The sequence below is a fragment of the Suricata suricatta genome, chromosome 5 (assembly GCF_006229205.1).
Source record: "Suricata suricatta isolate VVHF042 chromosome 5, meerkat_22Aug2017_6uvM2_HiC, whole genome shotgun sequence".
Classification (NCBI taxonomy): domain Eukaryota; kingdom Metazoa; phylum Chordata; class Mammalia; order Carnivora; family Herpestidae; genus Suricata; species Suricata suricatta.
In genome coordinates, this window is record NC_043704.1 from 154,072,234 (window position 1) to 154,093,376 (window position 21,143).

Consider the following 21,143-nt stretch of genomic DNA (forward strand, 5'->3'; position numbering starts at 1 on the left):
CGGGCACAGGCCTGCCATGCCTTTAAACAGGTCTCATCGATGAGAAGGGCCTAGAGAAAAATCTCTAGATGTGAAACATCACTAACTTCTTCTATTGTCAAAACGTGAGGCTACAGAAGGGTAACCGGGTGGACAAGAAGAAAAGGAACAGGAAGGTGCAAAGCCCAATTACTTGTAGAAAACAAATCGACAACGCAGTAACCTCTTCTAAAGTTCGGGAGACAGAAGCGTTCTGTGGTCAAGTACGTTTGGAAAATGCCGAAGACCATATCCCCTTGTTCATGGGCTTCTGAAGCTCGAGGAAGTCCAGGAATAAACAAACCTGTCCGATGTTAAATGCAGTATTTCCCACTATTTATTTGAATGCAAATCTTCGTTTTGTTATAGACATAAAACCTGTCCTCCCATGCGGAAAACCCTCCAGCTCCGGGAAATGCCGGTATCAGAGATAATACTCTGTATCTTGTCAGTGAGATTGAAACAGGGATCTGGGGTGTTGTCAGAGACTCTTCCATAAAAACGATCAGCCCCTGCTTTGCCGCTGACCCACAGGACGGCAAAACCACCGGGGCTGCCCGACAAGGTGTAGAAGCCAAGCCAAGCCCAGTGTCTTCTACATACGAGGCAGGACTTCCTGATGGATGGGACAGAGGAAGGGGACAGCAGCACTAGTGACCAAAACCAACATCAGTGGGATGGTAGATGACTGCGCCCAGCAAACCCACAGGTAAGAATCTGTCCTCCAGGAATGGCGGTCAGGCACCCAAAGACATTCACTGCAGCCTGACAGTGACTGGGAAAATGGGGAAGGGGCGAAACCTTGAACAACAGTAGATGGGACAGCCAGAATGGGGAGCCGGGCTCCTCCATCCACAGACGCCCGAGCTCCGAGCCAAGGAGGGTGAGCTGCACTGCCCACGCCCTCACCCCGAGGAGGGCTGGCTGAAGATTTCCTGCCTCTGCCCAAGAGACACGACCACCCATGACAACCCCAAATTTGGCAGCGGGAGGTGGAGGGTTACTAGCTCCCCACTCCAAAGCCAAACTTCAAAAGGAGAACCGCTCACCTCTCAGGTAGCTGTTTGTTAAGCGTTCAGGCCACGTGGTCTGACAGATACTCATTTACTGACAATTTCAATCAAACAGCATATTTGCATTCATACCTGGTATACAATACCCTGGATAACACACAGAAAGGAACTCAAAACAGACTGCCGACTTCCACGTAAATGCCAACACTGTAAGCTTCTAGTAGCCTCCCTTGGGCATATGTTCATCTTGGACGTGGCCCAGCTGCTTCGAACACTCAGTGAATGTTTCCTGAGTGCTGAGTCAATGTCAATTACTCTGCTTGGCGCTGGATACGTGGTGGCGAGAACGAGACAGTCCCTGAGCCAAATGCCTTATCTTTTCGGAGCTCATCATGGCTCTGTCAGTAATAAAATAACCCCACACTTCTTTGAATCCACGTTTACTTCTTGCCAGCACTGCCTTGGTTGTGACCTCGCTTTACGGAACTTTTGGGCTCGTTAACTGAGGTAAGGCTATCATCTGCTATTTGCTGACTTTTCTTACCAGGAGGATGGAAAGGACAGCCCGGGGAAGTCTAGGGTGAAAGAGAAAACCAGTCCGGTTCAGGAGGGTCTAACAGATGAGCAGCACTGTTAAGTGCAACCAGCACAGACTCCCATGTGCTGGAAGACAAGTCCACTGGGACACAGGGGAGAGGGTGCCAGCCGCTGGCGGAGGGAGCCGGCTAGCAGGAAGGAGTTGGCGCGCCCATCGGACCCCCTACTTACAGTATCGTCCCCATTCTGTTGTGGCTGCTCTGAATGTCCTCCTTTACTTTTTCCTGACCTTTCCTGGCCGCGTGGGGGGCACAGACTGGCTGAAGGTTGGATACACACGGAAGAAAGGAATAGAAACAAAGGCTGGGTGTCTCACCAGTGGAATAACTGGACCTCCAAAAGAACAGGGGGCGCTGAGCTCCCGAGGGGAGGAGGACAGGCAGATGCCTGCGACCACTCAGGCACTGAGCTGGGAGCAGTGTGCGCACGCGGAGGTGGACTCTGGTCCAGCGCAAGGAAAGACTGTCGGGTGGGCTGCACCACCAGCGCTGGAGGGGCTGCGAACCGCCGAATCCTCCCTTGCCCAGTGCAGCCAGGGCCTCAGGGCACTCCGTGGCCGTCCTGCCCCACCCCTGCGCTCTCTCTCTGCTCCGGGAACGGGGACACCCCGGCAGAGCAGCTGGAGGCCGAGGGAAGGCCGGCCAGAGCCGCCTCTCGCAGGCCTACCTCGCAGGCGGAGGGCAGGATCCGTGGCCCACAGGAAATGCTTGCGCTGGATTTCAACACCGGAAGCACTTAGCCGTAGTAACGCTGGCTCTTCATCTACTGTTTGTACCCTCGAGGGCCTCTGAGGGTTAGCAGGGCTGACCAACAAGTCTTCGAAAGGTCTGTCCTTGCACCATGGGAGAGGGCACGCACGCCAGGGACACGGGCCTCTCCAGCCGCATGAGCCTCTTTACCTAACACTGGCTGGCCCCATGCCCAGTGGTGTGACCTCAGGGAGCCTGACAAGGTCAGCAAAAGCTAAGCAGCAGGGGGTCGCCTGCAAGCTAGGTGAACACCCCAGCTGACAGCAATGATGCCCTCACCGCCCCCCCGCCGGCTTTCTGAGACGCGGACAAGACTTCACAGGCCCCCACCACCATGTTTATGGCCACTTGGGCTCCAGAAACTCCAGGCAGGACATTGAGAAGCATCCTTACTCAAAGCATGAGGGCAACCTTTACAATAAATACTAAAGTGTTTCTCAGAACCTTGGGTGATAGAAGCTACACTCCGTTAGTTGGTTAAGGAAGTGTGTTCATATATATGAACTCACACTCGGCCAGAAGCAATCCCAGTTAGGAGTCTGACACTAGATCAACATGGCAGCTGTCCAATATGGCAGCCACTACCCACATGTGCCTCTGAGCATGTAAAATGTGGCTAAAATACACCCCAAGCTTCAAAACCTAGTACAAAAAAAAGTTTCATTAAAAATGTTTCTACTGATCACATGTTGAAATGATAGTATTTTGAGTATACTGGGTTAAATGTTATTAAGGTTAATCTTGTCTAATTTCTTCAGCATGGCAGCTACGGTAATTCACAATCACACATGTGGCCTATAGTACATTCCTATCAGGCACCCCTGTTCTAGAGTGTCCGCTCTGGGGACAACAACTTCCCGGATAGAAGTAAAGGGCCACCACTGCCTTGGGGCCAAGGCCTGACTCCCTTTCACCTAAATCAGCTTCTTGCCACTAGGCAACCCAGTGAGCCACGGAGTGGACTTCCCAGACAGGGCAATAGCTCTGTGTGGCTTTCTTAAAGATGGTAGAGCCTTGGACCATTTCCTGAAGCCATCTAGGTCCCTCCCTCATTCCTTCCGAGTCAGGTTAAGGAATCTGGGAAGAGATACAGGGTAGCGTGCACATGTGACTCCACAATCACCATCTGGTGGGCCGTTGGTAATAAACATACAAAGCAAAATTACAAAGGGCTTGGGGCGCCTGGGTGGCTCAGTTGGTTAAGCGTCCAACTTCAGCTCAGGTCATGATCTTGCGGTTCATGGGTTCAAGCCCCACCTCAGGCTCTGTGTTGACTCCAGGCTCAGAGCCTAGAGCCCGTCTTCAGATTCTGGGTCTCCCCCTCTCTCTGACCCTCCCCTGCTCACGCTGTCTCTCTAAATAAATAAATAAATAAATAAATAAATAAATAAAACATTTTTTAAAAATTACAAGGGGCTAAAAAGAGGCAATGAGGCAACTGCCTAGAAATTCCAGCTCAGTGGATTTATAGAAGACTCCTACAAATGTGTTTGCACATTTCCTAGGGTGCTGGGTTTAGCGCATTGCAAGCAAGGTCTCATTTTATCCTCACAATGACACTATGGCATAAATACCTGGGCCCTGCCTTTTCCCAGTGTTACATTTATAGCCAAGAAGAAAGATTATCCAGAAAGAAATTCCTTTTTTAAATAAATGACCCCAAAATGGTAATGTTGTGCGTGGGTGTGCTGATGCGGTTTCATCAGCAGATTCTTTCCAGGCTCAGAGAACTGTGATTCGTTACATCAGGGGAAAAGTAAACCTCTGCTTTGAACTTCAGTCCATGAGCCCTACTCATCCTTTGAAACAGACAATAAGGAAGAAATGATACTGGAACTTCATCATTCACTTGCCAGTGTTCTGGGGGTCCTGCTCCATATCAGGCATGGCTCAGAGTGACCATGCCCAGTGTCATCGGCTCCCTGCCCTACGAGAGCAGACACTCTAATACGGGAGACAAACAGCAAGTTCCAAAGTGTCATAGGCACAACTGTGTCCTTCCAAAACTCCTAACTTCAGTACCTCCAAGTGTGGCCCTCTGGAGACAGGGTAATTAGCGGTAATTAAGTTAAAATGAGGTCTTTAGGACAGGCCCTAACCCAATGTGACCGGGGACCTTAAGAGAAGAGGTGGTGAGGACAAGCACAGGACACACAAGAAGAGCACGAGCAAAGACCGGCCCCGCCAGAACCTTGAGCTTGGACCTCTTGCCTCCAGAACTGCGGACACAAATTCCCCTTGTTGAAGCAACCCAGTCTGTGGGACTCTGTTACGACGGGCCACGCAGGCCAGACCACCAAACAACACGAGGGAAGAAGGCCCAGTGTACCTGAGAATGGGGTGTGGAGAGAAACCCAGGTGCTGGGTGGTTACCCTGGAGAGGAGCCTCCAGCTGGATCAGGAGCTGGATCAGCCACCGGGACGTTCTGTGGCAGGCTTGCCGGAGCCAGCTGTTCAACGTTCAGGCTCACGCAGCCATTCTTAAGCTGCTTAAGCTTCCATCAAACGAATTGAGTTAAAGGTGGGCAATAAATGCTCAAAACGCATTACTTCCTAATTACTTTACTATGCTTTACCATTACCTATGTTCTCAAGGTTATCAGATCTGGCATATTCTCTCACGTGTGGTAGAAACACTATACAATAACACACTACGGCACGTGTCTTCCCAATGCACTGATGTCGCCCACACAATCAACGCAGCCACGGCGGGAATATTTATACCAGGGAAAGCGGCGAAATGCTCGAGGTCAGGTCGTGCCCCCGAGAGCCGGCAGTCACGCGTTACCAGCCCACGTGGTTCCACAGCGTGCCCCTCGGAGCTGCTGCCCGCGGCGGCCGCCTGCTCTTCCCCATCAACAGAGAGCTGCGCTGTCCCAGCGGATCGCACCCCTTTACCCACGCGGAGCCGTGGAAGAGCACGCGGCATGCCCATCCAGGGTGGGTACGGTGGGGTGACCTGCAAACCACGCTTGCCGGGTTCAAAGCGCACGCTGTCAGGTAGCAACAAGCTCCTCGACGCCTTGTCTCCTAAATGCCCCAAGTAAGGGTAAAACCAGTCACCACCTCTCACGTTCATGTTGTGAGAAGAAAATGAAGACTAGAAGAGCCCCAGACAATGGCACGTACTAAGGAAATACGCCCACGCAGTATCTGCAGCTCCCGTTATCAGTGCTCCGAGCATCCTGGCAGCTGTCCTGGTGAGGACCGTTCTCAGAGGGGCTTGCTCACCACATTCTTTACTGCTAATTTCTGTGTTATCACATCCCACTCTGCCACCAATAGACTATTATCTACTAGAGAGGATCACAGAAACATCCTGCTGCTTTCAAAATTCAAATTAACTCTGGGGCTTGTGTCTGGCTCAGTCAGTTGAGCATCCAACTCTTGATTTCAGTTCAGGACATGATCTCATGGTGCATGACATCAAGCCCCTGTCAGGCTCTGTACGGACAGTACGGAACCTGCTTGGGATTCTCTCTCTCTGCTCCTCTCTCACTTGTGCGTGCTCGCTCACTCTCTCTCTCTCTCTCTCAAAATAATAAACTTTAAAAAAATTTAAAATTTAAATCAACTCTAAAAGTTTACCATAGTTAAAAGTGAATATTTAAAAGCAGAACTACCATATGATCCAGTAATTCCAATTCTGGTATTCACTCAGAAAAAACAAAAACACTAATTTGGAAAGATATCTGCACCGCCATACTCACTGCAGCCGAGACATGGTAGTAGGTGGCCAGGGATGAGTGAGTGGGCAGAGGAGAGGTAGTACACACACACACACACACACACACACACACACACACACACATACACACACACACACGAACATTCCTCAGCCACAAAAAAAAGATGGAAATCCTGCCATTTGCAGCAACACAGATGGATCTTGAGAGCATTATGCTGAGTGAAATAACACAGGGGAAGACAAATACCTTGTGACCTCACTTATGGGTGAAATCCAAAACAAACACAGTTCACAGAGAACAGACGGGAGATTACTAGGGATGGGGAGTGGGGTAACACAGGTGGAGGAGGTCAAAGGGTATAAGCTTCCAGTTTTAAAATAAGTACGTCCTGGGGATGTAGTGTACAGCACATGTGTGGGCAATAATACTGTACTGTATGTTTGAAAGTTGCAGAGCGTACATCTTAAATCAGTGTGTCACTAGAGGCGGTGACAGATGTTAACTATCCTTATTGTAGTGAGCATCTTACAGTGTACACAGAGCAAATCATTATGTACTCCTGAAACTACACCACTGTATGTCAATTGTATCTTCAGTTTTTTAAAAAGTGGATAAATAAACCATGGAAGAAATTCCGAAACAAAAACTACTAAGAGACAATTGCTCTGAAGGAAATCACTTTTACAACAAACACATAAGGTCTGGACTTGAGGGGAAAACCCTCGTAACCCTTCCAAAGCGACTCTCAGATGCAGGGACAAAACCAAGACAACTAGCCCACGATCAGGTGTGACCGCGAGGGAGCATTAGTGCTAATGGGCCCCGACAACACGCAGCGCACCTCAGAGCAAGAAGCAATGGACACAAGGATGTGTCCACAGACTTCACCCACAACCGAGACAACCGATACACGGCTGGTCTCTCACAACATACAACAAAAGTCTACGATAAAAGCGTTAGCAGCCACGCCACGCCTCTGTATTGACACTGGCCTTGTTCCCAGGAAAAAGCCACGGTATCAGAATTGCCGTACCTTCCGTTACTAGTCCTAAGGTCTCCTGTGGCGCTGTCCAAACGCAGAAGACCAAGAACCCTTCATTCCACCCAGCAAAGAAAGCAGTGGCCAAGGGGTAGCCAGAGAGGACAGCAACACGCATGTGGAACACCACTACGCCCCTTGAATTCTTTTGTTTATATAAGTTATTGTCAAATTGGTTTCCATCCAACACCCAGTGCACCCCTTGAATTCTTGACCCCTCCCCAGCTTGCTCTCGGCTCTCCACAACACAGTCTTCTGGAGGAGGGGGTCAAAGTAACCGCACCGCAGGGGCGGACTTCCCAGTTCCAGAGTGCCATCTGTGTGACCAGAGCGCATCACACCATCAGCTTTATGACCCAGCTCAACACTGGCGGCAGCCTCCCACCGCCCCTCCCCTGCCCCGCTGCGGAGCACGTCTTCACCCCTCCCCTGCCCCGCTGCAGAGCACGTCTTCAACCCCCTCCTGCCCTGCCGCTGAGCATGTCTTGAGCAAACGTTCAGGCCACCTGTGCCACCTACAGCCAAAGAGAACCTGACGACGGCAGGAAGCTCCCTGCAGGAACAAAGAACAATACCCCCAGTGGCCACCGTTGAAAGGCTCACCCTTCTCAGGACACGTGTCCAAGGCCCCTCCATCTGTCCTCTTGAGGGGCCCTAACAAACCCTCAGCCAGGACGCTACAGACTCCAAGCGGGGAAGAAGAAATGACTCAGGCTGGAGGGGGCATTTCTTGCGTGTTTCAGGGCTGTCCCCCCTCCCTCGGCAGACTGAGGGTTTCCGAGAAGGGAGCCTGCACCACAGCGAGAGAACCCAAGGGAGATCCCTAACCCACAAACTCCGGGTGAAGTGAGTCAGAGCTGGCATTTGGAAGATCCCCGGGCAGGTTAAATAACTGAAGGGATAGTCTTTCAACAGGACACCGTGCAGACATGAAAAAGAATGGGGAAATTCCATGCATGAATGTGTGACAACCCTCAAGATGCAGTTTTTAAAGGAACAAGTTTGGTTGAAATATAATTTACATATAATAACATTTACCCAGTTTAACTATACACTCTGATGAGCTTTAATAATAATGTATTCAGTCACATGACCGTCACCACATTCATGATGCAGAATATTTTCATCCCCCCCGAAAGGCCCCTGTTGCCTCTGTGCAGTTGATCATCCCCATCTCCTCCCCACCGCTGGCCCCAGAAGCCACTCATCTGCTTCCTGTCTCCACAGTTGGCCCTTCCACAACCTCATGTAAATGGAACCGCCGGACCAGTAGCTTGTTACGTCTGGCTTCTTTGACTTAGCATAACGCTTCCGGGATCCGTCATATTACCACGACGAGGCACCTGTACGTCATTATGCATAATGCTTCTGGGATCCGTCACATTACCGCGTCAAGGCACGTGTATGCCATTACACAAAACGCTTCCGTCACGTTATTACATGGAAACACATGTACGTCATTACGCATACTGCTTCCGGGATCTGTCACGTCACCGCGTCGAGGCACAGGTACGTCATTACGCATAACATTTCCGGGATCCGTCACATTACCACGTCAAGGCACGGGTACGTCATTACACGTTACACACATGTACACGCATGTACACATGCTGTGCACATTAGTAGTTCGTTCTGTGCTACCGCTGCATAGTGGTCCACTGTATAACCTTACCAAAATCTGCGTATCCGTGTAATGGGAAATTCTAAAAGGAAAATGTAAGCTGCACAGTGCACTGCTGTGGGTGTGCAAAGGCGACGTAGGCACACAATTTTGTGCCTTTATCGATAGCTCCTGAGAAACCCCCAAGAAACCGGAACCACGGTTGCCTCTCAAGGGAAACCATGACTGTGGCCTCTTAGAGCTGTGGCCGCCTCCTCCCAGCTCAAAGAAGTAAGTTTTAAGACTTCCTCCATCTAAGGTCTGCGTCCTTTTCCCCCAAATCTTACAACCTTTTTTTTTTTTTTTTTAGCATTTCTTTCATTTATCAAGAGGACCAAACAGATCTAGCATGTCACTTTCCAGAAACCAAGGAAACGTCGCCGTTTCCCTTCCTCCTCTTCCTCGTGGAGCCCTCACACAGCCACCTTCAGTCTCCCTTCACGGTGTGCTTCCGAACCGTACACAAGGACACGAGAGCCTGCAGCGTCCGGCCGCTGGCCCCGCTGAAGCCCGGCCCGTTGTGTGACCGGAGCTCGGTCTGAGGCCTCTCGTTGATGTGACAACGGAAAGGGACCGGACCACCTGGGCAGAGCCCGAGGCGTGAGCTCTGCGGACAGCCGGGGCCAGAGATGCCCTGCCTGTGGCCAGACAGGCCGACCACCTGCCCCTACAAGCGACAGAAGCGCCGCGGCATCTTAAGGCCTGAAGCCCACGGAAGCCCTCCCACGACACAAGCACATGTGCGCGCACGTCTGTAGCTGCTCAGGGAAGCCGCAGCACGTTCCGCTCCCTTGTCTGCCACGGGGCGGGGTGGGGGGCCTTGTCCCATTAATCCCAGTTCTTGGCTCTCTGGTCAGCATCTGACACGCGGCTGCACTCACCACAGGTTTTCCAAAGGCCTCTGGAGGGGTCACCGACCCTGGCCTGCCACGCCTGGGCCTCCCCCTGACCCCCCTGGAGCAGGCCTCCGCTGCCTCACACACCCTCGAACCCAGCACCCAGCTCCTGGCCTTCCCCGGCCTGTGCGGGACTTGAGGGTGGAGCCCAGTGCTACCCGGGGGAACGAACACACACACACACACACACACACGCACACACACACGCACACGCACACCGGAAAACAACGGAGCCGTGACAGGTCACCCTTATTCAGTCGTCAGCTCAGGCTGTGTACCCCCCCAAACCTTCAGGCTACCAGCTCCCAGCAGCTCGCCCCACCCTGACCGGATACTCCTTGGGCCCCGAGGCCCCAGCTGACCAGTCAGTCACCTCAACGAGGCTCTGTTGGATAAGTGTGTGTTTTGTGCCTTTCATCCCCAAAGCAGGGATCAGGCGGCATGGAACAAGGTCCCAGGACACGGGCAGCCGACTCCGGCATCCCTGGGGCCCATGGCGTGACGGGGCCTCGAACAGACAACCCTCAGAAGGCAAGGGGAAGGGCGGGTTCCAATCAAAGTAGAGCACGGCCAGGCCTCCCCAGACACGGCTCAGGAATGGCTTTCCAGGGCGCTAGATCAGGACCCACATACTTGGAGAGTTATTCCGGGGTGAGCACTCCTTCAGCCAGCACAGGATGGGGTCCAGCACATCCCTGACACGTCCCCAGTGCTCCCCAACTCCCCCTCTCATACAGGCGAAAAGTGGGCGGCTTCTTCAGACCCTGGCACAGGGTGAAATCCAGCCTGACTCTCGAGACACTGTTGTATTTACGGGGTATGCAATCACTGGTTTTCAGCATACGGGAGGGGAGAAGGTTTCTGTTTCAAGTTGTCGTATTGGGGCAGAGTCAGCCGATTTACACAAAAAACGATGAAATAAAATCCCATGGGAGGCATGTGTTTGAGACCGAAAAACAAGCAAAACCCAGGAGGTGGCTCTGCACACACTGAGGGGGAGGAGAGCCGAGGTGCAAAGGCTCTACAGGCCCCAGAAGAGGAGTGGGGTCCCCCTGACAGAGGTCAGAGCGCATGGATGTGAGGCGGCCAATGGGTCTAGAGGCCGAGGCCAGGCCATGGGGAGCGCTGAGGCTGAATGCCTGTCCACCTGTGACAGGGAGGCCCCTTCATTACCAGGAGGGAGCCGATCCCCAAAACTGGGCCGGCCTGGGGGAGGAGGGGAGCTAAACTGGGGCCTGTGGACTCTGAGGCAGAGGGACCAGGGAACACTCGGAACCGCCTCTGCTCCGTGGGCCACAGCAAGGCCTTGAGCACAGATTCCCCACGAGATGGGACTCAGCAGGAAATCCTGTCCCTCCTGGAGCCCCCTCCCCTCCCGCCCCCGGGCTGTGAAGGGAACAAAGTGTGGACAGCACGGCTAGCCGGGAGGCAGGTGTTGGCTCAAACAGTCATCCAAGACAGAGATGTTTATTGCCATACATGGAATGAAAACTTCCAGGGAAAAGAAGGGGGAAAAAATTGGAATAGGCTTAAAGTGAAAAAGAAAAAAATAACTAAAGATAGCCTAAACGGAACCCGCCCAGCCCGCGCGCCGGCCTCGCTGTCTGCCAGCCACATGGTGTGCGATAAGCCGGAGCACTTTATTTACCTTCCGTCACTGTCTACAGAGACGGGGCCAGCCCTTCGAGAAGGCTCCACTTGCGCAGAGGCCAGGCCAAGCCCTCCTCCGGGACGCCAAGCTCCCCGCCTCCAGCCCCTGCTCTGAGGGGCTGCCTGCTGCGCGCCGTCCCTGCCCTGCCGCCTGTCCCCGAGCCGCTCTCCCACGATGGACAAGCCAGGACCAGGCTGACTGGGCCACTGGGCCACACCGCGGGCCAACTCCTCGGGGCTCGCCCTCACTGGCTCACCCCGCCACTCACCGGGGTCCTCTGCTACGGCCCAGACAAGTGGCCAATAAACTTTCTCGGTGGACGTGAATCATCAGCCACCTGAGTGCCACTTGACAGGGCTGCTGTCCGGGAACCGTACGGGCCACAGAGCACTGCCTCCCACCTCCCGCCAGCCTCACGTCCTTGCAGGAGAAGACAGCCAGGAACGAGTCAGATCCCGGCGTCTCTCAGTCCAACGAACCGGCCTGGTCTCTGGCTCGTCCCCAAGACCACCCAAATCCCACCTTCGGGCCTGTGCTCATGCCGCCCTCCCGGGCCGCCCTCACCCTCCAAAACCTTCTGACCGCCCCCCAAACTCTCTTCCTGACAGCCATGCTTCTCTTGTTTTTTAGATCTTCTTTCTTTTCAAATTCTTTTTGGGTTCTACATACGGACACATAAGTAAAAGAAAATGACACTTAAATATGAGAGAACTCTTTACAATTAAATCCACAAGTAATGTATTTAGCTCACATGCCAGTGAAAAACCTCCAGCCAGGATGAAAGACGACAAATTTTATCACAGAAGAACCCAGAAATCTCATTAAAAGAATGTACCGAAGTGCGCATCTCTGTGCACTTCCGCACGCATCCCTCCCTTCCTCTTCGGGGCTCCGTTCAGGGATTCTGCCGTCGGCACCAAGGCTATGCTCACACGGCCCCCAGGGCAAGCCCCTCTAGAACTTCATTCTAGCACAACTGGTGTCCCATGATTTGCTTTACAAACTCCCTCGGGGTGGCTTACCCAGAATCTTCCTCACAACCCTGATCAAAAACCCCATGGACTCGGTTGGCTCTCCTCAGGGAGGGCCGCTCGGGGCCAATGACCACCGAACTCCTAGCATGCCAGGTGCCAAGCACAGAGCATGAGCTCGAGGATTCGTGGGGGCCAGCTGCCCTGCAGGCCCCAGAGTCCGCGTTCCCGCCCTGCCCGGTCCGGGCACTGGGCGGCTGACCCAGCAAAGGGAACCCTTGTCAACGCGTTCTGCCTGAATGGAGAAGTGCCAAACCGTGGGATGACGGGTATCAGCAAGACTGAATCTTCCAACAGGATGCCTGGTTAAATCTGAATTTCAGATAAACGACAGATAAGTTTTAGTGTAAGTATATCCCGTGCACTATTTGGGATACACTTCTACTAATATATATACATATATATATATATATATATATATATATATATATATGTATATATATATATATATAGGCTGCTTCTTAGGCATTTGGATTTAACTAGGAAGCCTTTACATCTATTTGCTAAACTCTGGCAACCTTGGCTATCAGGAAGTAGCCGGACCAACAGCCTTGGGCAGCCGTTTACCCCCAGAGGCCACCACAGAAGCAGCCCTGCCCCCGTCCTCACCCTTGCTGCTCCCGGAGTGCCCTTTGCAGAGGCCTGCAGGCTCTTTGTGGCCCCATCTTGAGGCCTGACATGAGGGACAACCCCTGAACCAAAGTGAGACATCGCAAAGAGCCCTGAAGGAAAGCGTCTGTGGGAGAGCCCTAGCACGAGGGAGCCAAGGGCAGATGCCCCTGCTCTGGGAAGCGTGGCCGCACGCAGCACGGTGTTCAGATGGGACCCTGTCCTAGGCAGCCTCCCACCCCCAAGGGCACCCACGAACTAATGTAATCTAAGACCTAGAGGCATGAGTGGCTGGTGGCTTAATGGGGGTATGAACCACTTTATAAATGGCCTTCGCTGGGGCTACAGGGCTGGGCAGGCCCTGGCACGAGGTCTGGCAAGAGACCCAGCCCAGCCCCACGGAAAAGCATCTCTGGGTCGTGGATGCTCGGGCTGTGAGCCAGGCTAAGTGCCATGGATGTGCGGGGCATTTCTCTATGCAGGATCCAGAAGCATCGAGAAGCAGCTGTTACTCTCCTGCTCTGGCACTAACGACTCAATAACGGAATGAGACTCCGTGGACTATTTTTACTATCATCCAGAAAGCCACGGGCTAATATCAGGTCGAGCTACATGAAGATACCATTTTTGTAAGTCAAGAGTGTTAGAATCGTGGCAATGACACATGACCAAACAAAGAATACTGCCGACTGCCTGCTGGGAGTCAGACTTCACGCCAGGGCCTTTAGGTGTGTGTGCCCACTTGAGAGATGAAGAAACTCAGACACACAGAGGTCAAAGTACTCGCCCCGACGGACACACACCAGGTCTGTGTGACTCCAAAACCCTCGTTCGTTTCATGCCCACGCGGCCAGTTCCTGCGGGTCCTTGTAGCTCCTGTGCTCTCTGCCGGTGGGTTGGTGGCGGGCCACTTCGGCAGCACCGGGCACCACCGGGACCCACCCTGCTAGCACCTGTCCACGCAGGGGCCGCTCTGTAGCTAATCAAAGCCTGGCCTCCGGAATTAGCAGCAAAGTGTATTTAACAAACACTCTCAAGAGGAAAAAAACATTTAGAAGTTTATTTAGAGTAAGAGGGAAAAGGAGCCAAAAAAAGCACTCCTAAAATAAACAGAGTAATCAAGGGATAAAATCCTAGAACAACTAGTTTTAAGATGCCTTAGCCGTGACTCTGCACGGACATGTAGGGACCACTGAGAAAGCCACCGGGCACGGGGTGACCCAGTGCCCCTGCCGCCCAGACACACGTGCTTCCACGATCCCCTCTGAGGGACCACCGAGCCTCGAAGAGGGACGAGGACAGCCTCCCAAAGGACAAGTCAAGGTCAGAGCGTGTAGCTGGCCTCCTGATCCGCCGTGACCTCCCGAGAAGCTGAGACCAGCACAGTAAGAGAAACAGAAGGGCTGTCGGACTCCAACTTGAAAGGAAGAAATGAATGTTCTCTCCCTTGTGAAATAAAACGTTAGGACTCAGAGCATACCTAACACCAACGAAAGCGGCTCCACTAGTGCGAATCGAATATCCAGAGAGATGAAGGCTTGAGAATAAAAAGGACTGACCTTCACATGGGCCACGTAGTGGTGACACGTCTCCTCCTTGTGGACCAGCTGCAGCTTCTCTGTGACCTGAGCCACGGACTCCCCAAGCAACACAAAGTAGACCCTGGGCAACTGGCCCTTTGCCTTTCTGGCCACATCAGCCGTCAGAACGTAATTGAGGCCTGCCAATAGATAAGGTCAAGACGTCAGCAAGGACACACACTCCCAGAGAAGTGCCCCCTCCCACACCACCCAGCCCTCCGCCACCCGGAGGACGGCCGCCCCAGGTCCACGCGGTCACGGAGAGAAGCGTGCGGCCAGGGCCCCACAGCGTCAGGCCAGGCTGCCGTCCTGGGGATGCTCCGTGTGCCACATCCCTGGCCCTCCCCCGCTTCAACTCCGAGAGCTAACAACTGAGTCACCAATTTGCACATCAACAACTAGCCGTGCCCAACACCATGTCCTGAAGAGGAGATGCGTGGCCAACCTGCAGAATGTTACTCGAAGCTGCAGGCACGGTCACGGCCGCACATAACCCTGAGTCCTGTAAAGCATGGGGCACACGCCGCCGCAGCACGCGGTCACCCCACAGCGCACAGATGCCGAGCCGTGCTCTCCAGCCGCCACACCTCTCAGGCCGCGCGCTGACGGGTCCAGGCACTGCCACGGGCGCGGGGCATGTAACATGAACCCCCCCAGGCGAGGCCTGTCCTCATGGGGCTTATGCTCACGGAAACTGAGACTCGGGCTACACGGACTCCATTCCCAAGTCAGTGAGGATACGGACCATGCGCGTGTATTAGGGTGCCTATGGTTTCAGCCAAACCAGGCCCACTGTGGGGCCGGCCCACAGGCGTACTGAACCGCACCTGTATCTGAATGTGTGATGGCCAATGGCAGAAGCTATGGTGACACGGTCTGGAACTTAGAAAAAAAATACAGTCACAATATAGGGGCACCTGGGCGGCTCAGTCAGAAGCATCCGGCTCCAGTTCAGGTCATATCTCGCAGTTTGCAAGTTCAAGCCCTGTATGGGGCTCTGTGCTGTCAGCACGGAGCCTGGAGCCTGCTTCAGATCCTCTGTCTCCCTCTCTCTCTCTGTCCCTCCCTCATTCGTGTGCACTCACTCACTCTCTCAAAAATAAACAAACATTCAAAAAAGAATGTACACTGGATGAACCCAGAAGGCTTTACTTTCATTAGTTCAGAGTCAGCAAGCCTATAAGGTGTTTTATTAGCAAACAGGCTACGGTGTGAGCAGACCCTCCTCGCTGCTTTCCTGCCCCACAGAACCCTGCTTCAGAGGGGAGCCCTCCGCGACACGGGCTTTACCCGCGCTGTGGATTCAGGGGGATATGGCACCTTTCAAGTGAGAGGGACGGAACGTTCTGCCCCCACATGACCAGAGGGGGCCACGGGGCCATGGGAAGCGCGAGCGTGCCTGTTTCCACAAACCAGCTCCTTAGAAGCCGGGGCTCCGGCTCCAGTAATACGCACTCACATCTGCCCACGCGGAAGGACAGGCAGCAGGGCAGCGGGCAGGGCTCTGGCTTTTAATAACATCAAAGAGGTCCGCCACCGGGGACACACAAGTAGGAGGGAGTGCCCAGGACAGGCATTCTGCAGCTGCCACAGGGCGTCTTTTTGATGTGTTTAATGGTTTTCCTGGGCCTCTGCCATCTCAGGGCCCGGCCTGGCGGGTTCCTAGGCAGCAGGGGCAGGCCTGCCCCTACGTGTTTCCTTCAGCCCAGCCGGTCGCCAAGGCCAGGCTGGGTCACCAGGGGGCCTCAGACCTGGGTACTCGCAGGCAATGTCATGAAGGGAAGACTGCATGAGGGAAAGTAATGTGACAGAGCAAACATGGGCGCCCACATCAGTCACACACGGACTCCCTTGGCGGCGGCAGGTAATGAGGTGGACACACAGAATGGCCAAGCTCTGGGGCAACCTAGGGGCCACCCAGCTCAAAACCTTCATTCTTCAGAGGTATTACTGAGTCCCCAAAAGGAAACCAGACTTGCTCCTGGCCAGAGGGCCATCCATCACAGAGCCGAATCTAGAACTCTCCTAACCTCCAGGGTAGGGCTATTCCAACCACACTGGTTCTTGGTGTATTTATTACATTTTCTGACAAAAACAAAACAAAACATCAACAACAAAAACTCACATTTTTTGCACACACAGACAGCAGAACCAAACACAATGATCCAGAGCTGAACTCTGGCCCATTTATTTCTGCCGATCGCAATTTCCCTGAGCAACGGCCCAACAGTAAGAAATGTTAAGTACAAATGGACAGAACGTCCAAGTTCTGTTCGGCGAGTCCAGGGCTAGAGATGGGAAGTGCTGGAAGGCAAGCCAGCCACGGCCGGTCAAACCGACATGGTGGTGGTCACTGCCGAGCTGGCCTCGCCGGAGCAGCGCCCGCCCTGGCCTTCCTCCCAGGTGGGAGAGCAGCCGTCCTGTAGGAAGGGTGGGCGCGGGGAGAAGAGAGCGTGTGAACCTCTGGCCAGCGATGAGCCAGCTGCTCAGAAAAGCCCGGGGAAGAGAGGATCACAGAAGACAGAGCCGGCAGTACCCGTGCCCCACCCATATCGGCTCAGCTCACCCCATTTCTCTGCTGTCCGGCCCAACGTGCGGCTCAGCACCCTCGCCCCCTTTCCTGAGAGCTTGCTCTGGCAGCTCTGCCCACACACGGCAGACCAGAAGTGCCAGGGAACCAAGGTGCCCACAGAAGCTCCCTTATCCCTCGGCTGGGGTGACTCTGAGGGGTGCAGGGCCCTCCACACCGACTCTCAGGGGACCCCAGCAGGGCTCAGCTCTAGCTGCCCACAGGGACAACGTGCTCAACAACACACCTTCTGTGTGGCTGTGGTGATGGCTGGTTTATTCTTAACATTTGTTTCTTTGAGAGACAGAGACACAGTGTGAGTGGGGGAGGGGCAGAGAGGGAGGGAGACACAGAATCCGAAGCAGCTCCAGGCTCTGAGCTGTCAGCACAGAGCCCAACGCGGGGCTTAACTCACCAACTGTGAGATCATGACCTGAGCCGAAGCCAGACGCTTGGCTGACAGAGCCACCCAGGCACCCTTGGGATGATTTTATGTGTCAACCTAACCAGGCTGCAGTCCCCAATCTAGATGTCTTTGCAAAGGTACTTTTTAAATGAGATTACACTGAAATGAGTAGACTCTGAAGAAACCAGATTGCCCTCCAACTTGTACGTGGGCCTCATCTGATCAGTTAAAGACCTGATGAGAAAAAGACTAAAGTCACCCCAAAACAAAGAATTCTGCTTTTGGACCGTCTCCCAGCTACAGGGTCACTGCACACACGTTCTAGTGGGTCTGTTTCTCTGCGGAACCCTGACTGGCGCAGCCGCCTTCCTTCCTGTCCACTGTCACCTTCCCTGCTGCGCTTCCCGGGACTGATCATCACCCAAGTCAGCCCCGTGCACTCGAATCCTTGACCCAGGCCTGCTCCTGGGAGAACCCAAGTTAAGACAGAGCAGCTCAGGAACGGGGAAGGAGCTGACTGTCGGCGTGTGCCAGGCCCTGCGCTGCAGCTGTGACACCCTCCTCCCCACCGCATCTCTGCCCGATGAACCCTCTTACAACTCAAGACGGGACTGGAGACTCACAGTCACCTTCTGAGCTGAGGGCCACACCAGCTGCCCTGCTCCAGGCACAGGTGAAAACACACTCAGCTATCGGAGGTTTTTCTAAAATGTTAAAATATACCAGCATGGACAGACCGAGCTGTCCAATTCGCCAAGCGCAATCATTCTGGAAGCTTTTCATCTTTAGGCTGCCTACTTCATGTTTCACCTTGATCTAAAATGGACTTTGATGTTTTAAGTCACACAAAGAGAAGTGGGCTCCATCTTAAGCTCTCTCTTCTAGGAGAAAGCCACCGAAGACTCACCATGAGACCCCAGCCCAAGGGAGAAGGGCCTCGTAGCTGCTAGGGTGGCCTGAAGTAGTACGGATCATTCTGGAGCCCTGAGTTCGACTGGCAGTTTCCAACAGGACCGACCCCACTAGTATCTGAACAGGAGCCCCGAGAAGTGGAAGGGATGCAGATAAGCAGCCGGTCAGCCGGCGGGGCCCATGGGAGGGCGGCCGCCCCCGCCCGGGGAGGGTGCTGCTCCCACCACACGGCCCACATCTTCAGGTTTTCCTTCTGGCCCGTGTGTCCAGGCCACGTCGAATGATGTCATGTCGACAGAAAAACTGATGGACCCCTGATCATGTTTCAGCCTCCTCCTGCCCCAGCGGGCTCCCGCGGAGCCCCCCATACTGGCCTGGGCCAGGAGGGAGACCGCTGTCTCACGTCAGCTCGGCTCTGGTTGGTCCGGGAGAGTTTTTGATTCATTCCCATTCTCCGTCACATGATTTCAGCTGTGAAATTCTACTAATAAAGTATTTTCTCCTTGCAGACTTACTGAGCTCCCCTCAGAGTCTCCCCAGAGTTGGGGGAGAAGGGGTGTTTCCCCCTTTACCGGATTTCCTAAGCTTTCTCTCCAGCCCCTACAGGAACGAGGTGGTCACCGTCAGCTAGGTCATATAACATGGATTTGCCCCACTGTCCATGCTTCTCCAGAGACCACAGGAGCTCAGGGATGTTCTCTGGGTGCAAATACTCTCTGGAACAGAAACACACCCCCAAACCCAGGGGAAGTCTGCTGCCGGCTTGACTGACTTGGTGCTGTCCAAGGCAGGACTGGGCTCGACTGCTTGCCTGGAGTGGGCAGGCCCCTGCTCGCTCTCAGCCCAGCTGAGCGAGGGCCGCAGAAACAACGGGCGCCAGAGCAGAGCACAAGACACAGCCACGCCAGCCTCGCCCCTCCTGGTTTGCACTTAGCGCTCTGGTGAGGGTCCAGAGTTGCCGGCTGGATCCTGAGCCTCCAGAGGCGGGCGAGCACACGTAGGCGTTAGCCTGGACGGGCGGGAGGCAGAGGCTCAGTCAGCGGGGACTTCCAGGCACAGCACTCACCACCCTGACTTCCGGCAGCCAGGCGGCTCCGAGCAGGGACAAAGCTGCTCCGGGGCCATGAACAAAGTGGTTAAGACCTGGGGTGGAGAGAACTCTCGTTTTCAACTGCTCGGTGAGATGGGTCATAAATCTGCTCTTTGAATCACCGCCGTCGGACGTGTGCCCGCACCAGCACTGCACTTAGCGCCTACCCTACAAAGGGGCCCGGACACATCCAGCAGAGGGAGCGAGGGAGCATGGGCCGTTTTTGTCTGCCTCCCTCGCTCCCTGCAGAGCGCAAGCTCGGTGAGGGCCAGGGCTTGGCTGGCCTGGCCTCTGCTTGGGTCCTGGGGCATGTATAGCCCGGCACTTCTAAGAGTCTAGCAACTCGGGGCGCCTGGGTGGCTCCGTCGTTGAGCGTCCAACTTCGGCTCAGGTCAGGATCTCACGATTCATGGGTTTGAGCCCCGCGCCAGGCTCAGTGCTGACAGCTCAGAGCCTGGATCCTGCTTCAGATTCTGTCTCTCTCTCTCTCTCTCTCTCTCTCTCTCTCTCTGACCCTCCCCTGCTCATGCTCTGTGTCTCAAAAATAAATACACATTGAAAAAAAAAAAGAAAAGGAACCCAGTAACTCTTTGTTGGTTGAAGGACCCACAGGGGCTCGGGTTACTCCAGGTGATGGTCCACCTGCTGTGCTAGTTTTCAAGCTTGTCTCTAGGCCCCAAGCCCGCCCTGCTCTGGGATGCTGGGTCTGGGGCTCTGCAAACCCCATTTCGGCTTTGCCAGCAGTTCTGTGGGAGGCTCCACCTGGACAGACGGGCAGCGTGAGGGAGGCTGCAAGGCTGGCGGAGGGAGAAGGGACCTTATCTACCTGCTTGCTTCCTATTCCGATCAGCCTAACCAGCCACAGCTTTCCCCGGCAGCTGGTTCCAACAGCACCTAATACCAATTTCAGCTCTTTCCCCTCTACCCGGGGAGGCACGGCCAGCAGCTAGCGCCCTTCCCCAGGGTTTAGGTCCAAGGCCTGCAGGGTCCCTTCTCTGAGCTTCTAGGTTTTAAAAATTTTTTTTCTTTTTTTTTTGAGAGTGAGAGCGAGAGAGAGAACAAGTTGGGGAGGGGCAGGGAGGCAGACACAGAATCAGAAGCAGCTCCAGGCCCTGAGCTGTCAGCACAGAGCCAGGTGTAGGGCTCAAACTCACAAACTGTGAGATCATGACCTGAGCGCCACCCCCTGAGCTCCCCCGAGCCCACGTGGCCACCGGAGGGGGAGGAAGCAAGCCGAGGGGGCAGCACCCTTCTGCTCCATAGCCACCACCTGCCCCACTGCCCGCCGGGGCAGGGCCCTGTGCCACCCAACTGCCCATTTCTCCCTTTATTTCCTGACACTTCAAGAGTCCTGGTTCCGCCTACACTTCATTATAACGCTCCCTAGAGGTCACTGAAAGAGGCCCCCACGGCTGGGGCACAGAAAGGCCCACGGGTGGGGCGCAGCATGCGCAGACAGCCCCTGAACCTTCAAATCGGAGTTTTCTCCATTACCTTTCTTGGGCTCTGAAATCCTTCTTGCTCAGAACCTACATCTTGAGTTTCTTCTCCTCTGTCCCTGTTCTGCCAAATTACCTTCATGTTCACTCTAACAGCAAGGTCGCTGAAGAGCTGGGAGTGTGTACCCTGCTTCA

General features: G+C 54.2%; 1 protein-coding gene across 1 annotated transcript in view; it reads right to left on the reverse strand.

The window, feature by feature from the left end:
* ITGA9 (integrin subunit alpha 9) overlaps nucleotides 1–21,143 on the reverse strand; it is a gene marked incomplete at its 5' end in the record, with an annotated part of 310,114 nt that overhangs the window by 208,693 nt on the left and 80,278 nt on the right. The window contains one exon of the mRNA XM_029938793.1: nucleotides 14,512–14,672. Coding sequence (XP_029794653.1) covers nucleotides 14,512–14,672 — 161 coding nt within the window. The remainder of the gene's footprint in view (nucleotides 1–14,511; nucleotides 14,673–21,143) is intronic.